Genomic DNA, 7,782 nt, shown 5'->3' with positions numbered 1-7,782 from the left:
CGCACACGTAACGGCCGCGCACCGCCCCCCCCCCCGGGTCGTCCTCCCCCCCCTCCCCGGGCCAGGCCCTGGCCGAGGAGCGGGCATGCGAGGCCGCCGGAGCCACGCACCTCCCGACTCGTGTCTGCCGCGGGCACCGGCACACAGGCATCCCCCCGCCCCCCCTCCCCCCCCCCGGTCGGCCCCCTCCCTCGGTGCCGGTACGGGTCCGGTGCCCACTCCGCGACCACCCGAGCAGACGCAGGGGGGCCGGCACCGGCCCTCCACGAAACCCGGGCGACCCGCCCGGGCGAACACCCACGCCCGAGGATGTTAATGAACGCGCGGCCCCGATCCGATCTCGCCTCACGGCCAGGACGCAGGCAGGACTGCGGGGGGAATGGCCCGCATTGCACGCTGGTCCGCCGGACGGGGCAGCAGCCACGCAGGCTTTGTCGTGGTGGGTGGATATTCTGTTGGGCATAGTTTATGCGCGGGAAATCTCCGCTCGGGCGAGATCGGTGCCTTGCCGGAAGGTGGCGAGACAGCAGCCCACAGCCAACCGGCACTCGGGCAAACACGCCCTGACGGTGGGCGGCATTCTCCCGCCCTCGGCCCCCGCCAACCCGCCGGTTTCCCGCCCATCGGCCCTTGCAGGGGGTCCCCTCAGTCTCGGCCGTGGCTGCTGGGTGAATTCTTGGCCCAACGTGCGGGTGCCGCTCGCAGCCGGTGCGGTGAAATTCCCCAAGGGGGGGGGGGACCCTCACCCCCGACCGGAACCGGTGCACGCGCGCGTCGCCTTCCTCGCGGTCTCGCCAGGGCGGCGGTGGATGGAGACATCGTCGAGGCTGACTGCGTGATTGACGGCCACCCGCCCGCCTCCCCGCTCGCCCGAAAAGACCGACCGGCGACACGACGACGCCCGCGAGGGGGGGGATGCGCAAGGGCCGCGCTCGCCGCGGACCGGCCACGCGCGCCGCGGCGTGCCAAGGCGGGCGCTCCAGGCGGGGGGGGGGGGGGAGGGCGTCCTTGTGCGGCCGCTGGGTCGACCTCCCCAACCCCCCCCCCACCCCGAACGCGCTGCGGTCCTTTGCGAGGCGCCGGCACACACGCCCGTCGGTGGGAATGGCCTGTGTGATCCGCCGGCGTGGCTCCTCGGGCGAGCACACAGGGGTCGCCCGTTGGCGCGCGCCCCTTCTTCCCCTCCCGTACGTCCCTTTGACTGGCATAGGTAGCCGGAGAGCGAGCGCGGCCCCGCGTGCGCCGGAGTCCTCTGACTCTCGGGGAGCGCGCCCGCGTGCGGTCCCAGCCGCGTTTCCTTGCCCGCCGTCTCACAGCCGCCGCCTCGAGTCTGGCGTTCCGAGGGCGAGAGGGCGGGTGCCCGTGCGCGCCAAGTGCGCCGGCGCGGCTCAGTGGAGAGGCCTTCCCCTGCCCCGTGTTCGGGCATGCCCTGGTGAGCCGCCCCCCGCCCCCGGGCTCTCGGGACACTCCAGGCCCGGGCCTTTTTTTTTTTTCGGAGCTCAGGGCACGCGTGCTCCCCCGCGTCCTGGCCGCGAGGCAGTTTTCATGCTTCGGGGTTCGGGGCGAGACCGCCCCCCCCCCCCCCCCGGGGAACAGCACGGGGAGCGCTCAACTCGCGCGGGCGCCTCCAACGGGCACGACCACGAGGGCCCGCCGGCGGGGGAGCTCGCGCGCCGACCGAGAGACCTCGCCTGGGCTCCATCCGGACCGCCGCGCCCCCGGCCACTGGCTCGCCTGTTTCCTCTTCACGCCGAAGCGGGGGGGGGGGGGGGGGGCACCGATATCAGGGTCTCACAAGAGAAGAATGGCCGCCGGCTGCGATGTTGGATGCTCGGGCCTCGCGCCGGCTAGTGCATCCAAAGCGGAGTTGTCTTCACCACCGCCGGGCGCAATAGCGCCCCCGCAGGCTGAAAGCGATGTACCCCTGACAGAGTTCATGGGAAAGGCCTCGGCGCGCGCCCTGGCCTCTCCATGCCCGCCGGCGTGCGCGCGCGTGCGCGCGCCAAGCTAACGCCCGCTTCCAGGGCCACCTCACTTGGGCCTTTCTCTCCTTCGGCGGGGCCGCCGGGGTGGCTTTGCAACCTTGGGAGGACCTCGCTCGCTCCCCCGCGTCGACGCGCTGTTTCACACCGTCCCCGCCGGATCCGCCCCCTACCTGTGGGCCCTTTGCCTCTTGGTTCGGCGACCTTTTCCGCGTGCCCGAGCACCCGTGCCCCCTCGAGGTGGCAACATCGGTGGCGGGCGTATTCCCCCCCCCCCCGGACAAGGCCCGGCAGCAATGCACTGTCCCATTCCTCGGCTTTCCCGCCCTGTCCTGCGAGGCACATCCTCCGCGAGAGTAGCCCGGCCATCGTAACAATTGCGCGAGCGAGCCCGGAATGCGCCACCCGCAGGTCGGGGGGGGGGGGGGGGGACGTATGCGGGCTCCCTGGCCACCGCCACGCGCCCACGCGCGCTTGTCGGTGTACCATGAGGCCACCCGCCCCCCGGACGGCGATCCCACGGCGGGACTTGCGCCGGGTCTCTGGGACTAGGCTGCTTGAGGGCCCCGGGTGTCCGAGCGCCCACACGGAACACCCCAGTCTAGGTCTCTTGCTTCTCGGGGGGGGGGGGGGTCAAGGTTCCCTGCGGGTGTCTCCGCGGCGGCTACGGCGCCTTCCAGAGAAGAGCCCGATCGCGCCGCTAACCATAACCCTGTCGTGGCGCGGCCCGTGCTCCGAATCCCGGCCTACCTGCGCAAAGGAACACGCGGTCCTGGTGGCCGGCCGAGGGGACCAGCCTTTGTCCTCGCACCCCCTCCGCCCCCGTGCCAGGCCGGCGAGGGAGCGGGCAGGCCACCCGGGCGAGGGAGCGATCGGCCGACTCGGGTGCGCGCTCTCCGCCTCGGACTACAAGCCGGCATTCTCCAAGGCGCCCCCCGCCTGCGCGGCACGTCGAGGCCAGCGGCCCAAGGGTAAATACCCGGGCCAGGAATGTCCCACACTCATCGCCGTCCCGCCCGGCGCAGGCTCCCCCCGCTCGCCGCATGGCCCCGCCCGCCCTCGCCTCGTCCGCGTGTCGGACCATCCCGCCAGGACAAGGTCTCAGTACGCCACCAAGCGCGGACATTGGTGCGCAAGGCCCTCTGCCTCCCCCCACCTGCGCCGGGCAATAAATCCTCGCAATTTGCGCGCCCGGCCTGCTGCGTCATTTCCCGATCACTAGGCACCGCGTCCCGGGATCCGGCGTATTGATGCCGCCCCGCGCGGGGCGTCCCGCCGCTCTTGCCTCCGGTCTTGGCCAGGTTACCACGCCTTGTGCTCCTTCGTCCCCTCGTGCCGGCCTGCAAAGCACTGCATGGCCAAGCCTGAGCGAGTGGTTCCCCCCTCCGTCCCCGCCGCACCTTGGCTCCGCCTGTCGCCGAGCGGCGACCACCCCGCCGGCCGGAGCCGCGAAGTCTTTGCCAAAGACACCGCCAATCTTCCGCACACGTTTCCAGCATACCGCACCGGAGTAAGACCCCGGAGGGCGGAGACCCGCCTCTCCCATGTGCCCCCATCATGCTTTGGCCTGTTTTGGCGTGCGCCCGCCCGGCTCCGCGCGCCCGGGAGGGCGGCCCTGGCGGCGCTGGTCCACCGCCCGCATTGTCCTCCTGAGAATCCCCCCGAACATGCCGACTGCGTCTTGACTCGAAGAACTGAGGCCGGCGACTTGCTTTGAACTGCCCCGCCTTGGCCATGGCCATCTTAGTCAAAAGCCACAAAAGAGCGTTATATTTTTCGCCCGGATCCCGTGGAGAATCGAAGCATCACGCCCAGCCGTTATTAATATTCAAAAACCGAGCCGCACCTACGTGGGCAACTGCCCACGGTCTCCCCGATCACATCTGCCGTGCCGTCCGTGTCCCCCCTGCGCCGCCCTCCCGCCCCTTCGCAGAAGGGCACCCATGTCTCCCCGGCATCCGCGGCCTTCAGCCCAGTACCGAGTCGACGCGATCGTGTGCCGCGCCCTTCGAAGCGAAGGCCCAAAGGTCACCCGGCTGCTGGCTGCCTCTCCTCGCGACATCCAAGATCTCATCTCTCCTCCGCCTCCTCTCCCTCTTTCCCCCTCCCGCCCCCTGCCCCTTGCCTTCCGCCCACCACATGAGTTTCTCCTTCCCCTTTGGCGGCGGTGACCCCGGCGGTCAAGCCGCCCACAGTCGTATATCCCTCAATCCCGATCCCCCGGCGGGCGGCCCGTCGGGTGGACGCCCCTCGGGCGACTCTTCCGGCGACTACCAAGCCATGGCGGCCGCTCTCGCCGGCGCCAACACGGCCATCGGTCTGACGTCCATCGGTCGGCGGATGAGCTTCCTGCCCGGGCCTCCGGTCGCGGCGGTTGGGTCTTTCCCCGCTCCTGGCGGGCCTCCTCCTCTACCTCCGACTGTGGCGCCATCGGCTTCAGGACAAAACACCGCCGCCGCCGCCACCACCACCCTCGCCTCCTCCTCCTCCTCCTCCTCCTCCTCCTCGACGTCCTTCGAGTCCCGGCGCATCTCCATCCTCCCGGTGACCCTGGATCCGGAGCATGGGTTTTCTCTGTCCTCATTCTCAGGACGCGCGCCGAAGTTGGCCACCCAGGCACCCCCGCCACAGGCGCATAACCCGATGGCCGCATCCGCCATGTCGCGGTGCGTTGGGCATCCTGCTTCCTTCCTGTGCTCCTCCTCCCGCCATGGGCGAATTCTTAACATGCATCATGCGCACACACGCGCGCACGCACCCACAGCTCCCAGGCCACTTTCATGGGCTCCTCGCGGGCACAATTCTCGGCCAGCGTACATATGGGCGATGTCGGGACCCGAGGTGGTCCGTCCGGGGCCGGTGGCGGCGGGCCCAATTACCGCGACCGGGAGTTCGTCCTCAACTCCATCAGCCAACTGTGGCAGTTCCTCACCGAGAGCGGGGCCTCCTTCCAGCGGCCAATCACCCAGAAGTCCCTCAACAGTCCGAGCCTTCGTGACATCCAAGAAATCTTCGAGCACATGTTCAGCCGGATCGACGCCAACTTCCGTTTCGAGAAGTTCGAGGATGATGTGGCCATGCTGGCCAAGGCAATGCGGTAGGACGCCTCTTCACCCCGCTGCCCTTCTTTCTCCCTCCCTCCCTGTACTCACCCCTTGCCATCCCCCCCCCCCCCCGTCCTCGCTCTTTTCCCCATCTCCAGCTATCAAAAGGAGCTGAATCGATCGAAGATTGCTTCCAGCAGCAGCCACCATGGCTGGCCCACCATGTTGGCTTTCCTCATTTGGATGATTGAGCTGATCAAGGTGTGCCCCTCTTTCTCCCCCCCTGCTCTCGGTCGATCTCTTTCCGCCTGAGGCATTTGCTGATGCTGCCCCCCCCCCCCCCACCCACATACATACCGCATAGGCGATCGATGCCCTGGAGTTCGAACTCGAGGAGCGCTTGCGGCCGTGGATCTTCCGCTTCGAGTGTGAAACCTTTCGCTTCGCCCTGGCCCAAGATGATCCCAAGGTGGAGTCCTACTGGAATGTGCTGATGGAACACTTCAACGCCATGCTCATGGACCTGGAGCAGGCCTCACAGGTGGCCGCCACCGAAACGGCTGCCATTGCCCAGCAAGTGGATGCCATGCAGGCCGAAAACCCGGCCCTCGGGGATCTGCAAGCCCAACGCGACCGCCTTCGCAAGATCGGCGCCGAGTTCTCCGACACCATGCTTCGTCTGGAGCAGGAGGACCGCACCATGCGCGACCAGCTGGCCCAGTTGGATGAGGAGCTTCTGGCTCTCCGTGCCTCCGGAGCAGACCTCGCACAGCAGGCACGCCGCGAGGCGGCCGCCTCACCTGCGGAATCCGGCGCCGAGTCGGGTTCCAGGCGGAATTCTCTCTCCCGGTCTTTCAACTCCTCCATCGGGCAGCGGTCCTTCAGCGGGTCAATCACCGGATCGCGGCCGGGCTCGGCTGCGGCCGAAGATCGGGACGAGTATACGGCCGACCTGCAGCGGCTGCTGGCCAGCAGCTCGCCGGATGACACCTCCCCCTCGGTGGCCTCCAGTGAGGATGACCCGGCCGTCATGCAGCAGGCCCTGCGCGAGCAGCTGGCCGCCCTGCGTGCGGAGAACCAGCGCCTTTCCACCGGCATCGTTCAGCTCGAGCGGGATCTCCTCCGCCGGACACAGGATCTGGAAGATCGCCGCGCCGAGTATCCCGACCTGCTTGCGGACCTGGATCGCTTTTTGGCCTCCGAGATGGTTGACCCTCCGGCCACTGGGGCCGTTGCTGGCACTACGTGTGCTCTTCCGATCTGCGCCTTTCCACCGGCATCGTTCAGCTCGAGCGGGATCTCCTCCGCCGGACACAGGATCTGGAAGATCGCCGCGCCGAGTATCCCGACCTGCTTGCGGACCTGGATCGCTTTTTGGCCTCCGAGATGGTTGACCCTCCGGCCACTGGGGCCGTTGCTGGCACTGCCAAGCGTCCGGCCGCATCGCGCTTCTCCGACACCTTCGAGCCCCTCAACAAGGCCCCTCGTCTGACGGCGGATCTGCCCCCGCGGCCGGATGCCGGGCGACGGGCCGCGGCTGGCTCCGGCAGCCTGGCTGCCTCCTTCTCCTCGAATGGAGATGCCGGCGCCTCTTCGGCCGGGGATGCCCCGGGTACTGTGCGTTCCCGGCGGGCATCCCTCTCGCCGGACCAGGACCCCGCCGGGACCGGGGAGCCGGTGGGACCGATCGCCGATCTCCACCGCCAGGCTGGCGAGCTGGAGGCCTCTGGCGATCGGCTGCAGGCCACCTTCGCCGAACGAAATGCCGACCTGGCAGATCGGAAGAGCACACGTCTGCGCCTCTTCGGCCGGGGATGCCCCGGGTACTGTGCGTTCCCGGCGGGCATCCCTCTCGCCGGACCAGGACCCCGCCGGGACCGGGGAGCCGGTGGGACCGATCGCCGATCTCCACCGCCAGGCTGGCGAGCTGGAGGCCTCTGGCGATCGGCTGCAGGCCACCTTCGCCGAACGAAATGCCGACCTGGCGGCCGTGCATGACACGGTGGAGCAGCTGCGAAGCCGGGAACGCGCCCTATCACAAGCGGTCGCGCGCCTCGAGGCGGATCTCCGCCAAGCGAGCACCGCATCCGAAGACCAGTTGGCCGCGCAGCGCGCTCGCACCCAAGCCCTCACCAGCGAGCTGGAGCTTCTGCTACAGGAGGCTGGCCTGCCGGTGGATGTCGCTCGTCTGGGTGATTCAACCACCTCCCCGGGGGCAGAGTCTGAGGGGGGTGGCGCAGCGACACCGGACGCCCTCTTCCAGGAGGGGGATGTGTTGGCCGCGGCCCGACGCGAGTTGGACCACTTGCGCCAGGAGCTGGACCACCAGCGAGCCGTCCAGCGCCGGGTATCCGAGCGTCTCTTGCGGCAGGTCATCGCCCCGGTCAATGATGTGGTCGTGCTGAAGACCCACGTGGAGCACACCCTCAATGCCATGGTGGAGTCCATCGTCCCGAGTGCCTCGCTGGCCGGGGGAACGGCCCCTGGCGGGCCACCCGTCACACATCCCGATCTTTAACCAGTGCAGGGTCTCCGCTCTTCTCCCCTGCCAAGTATAAAATCCCCCCCCCCCCCCCCCTCCTGCTCATGTCCTTTACTGATCGCTTTCCCCCTGCCGGAGTCGAAATCTTTCTCGCGCGGGATGTCAGATGGTCTATATTTCCTTCAATGGAGAGGCGTGCACTCACAGGCATGCATGTGTCCGCGCTGACCGGCGTACAAGCACACATGCGCGCCTATGCACTCATGGGGGGGGG

General features: G+C 68.9%; 2 protein-coding genes across 2 annotated transcripts in view; one reads left to right on the top strand and one right to left on the bottom strand.

The window, feature by feature from the left end:
- H696_05171 (hypothetical protein) overlaps positions 1-1,938 on the bottom strand; it is a gene marked incomplete at both ends in the record, with an annotated part of 2,619 nt that extends 681 nt beyond the window's left edge. The window contains one exon of the mRNA XM_009499027.1: positions 1,923-1,938. Coding sequence (XP_009497302.1) covers positions 1,923-1,938 — 16 coding nt within the window. The remainder of the gene's footprint in view (positions 1-1,922) is intronic.
- Positions 1,939-4,121: 2,183 nt separating this feature from the next.
- H696_05170 (hypothetical protein) lies at positions 4,122-7,544 on the top strand (the record flags this gene model as incomplete). The annotated part of the gene is made up of 6 exons (XM_009499026.1): positions 4,122-4,648; positions 4,747-5,079; positions 5,185-5,287; positions 5,391-6,233; positions 6,314-6,643; positions 6,891-7,544. The coding sequence occupies 6 exons, from the start codon at positions 4,122-4,124 to the stop codon at positions 7,542-7,544; spliced, it is 2,790 nt and encodes a 929-aa protein (XP_009497301.1).
- Positions 7,545-7,782: the final 238 nt, after the last annotated feature.

The sequence above is a fragment of the Fonticula alba genome (assembly GCF_000388065.1).
Source record: "Fonticula alba strain ATCC 38817 unplaced genomic scaffold supercont2.9, whole genome shotgun sequence".
In the NCBI taxonomy this organism is placed as follows: Eukaryota; order Rotosphaerida; family Fonticulaceae; genus Fonticula; species Fonticula alba.
The sequence above is the reverse complement of the archived record's forward strand: the minus strand, read 5'-3'. Positions and strand labels throughout refer to the sequence as shown.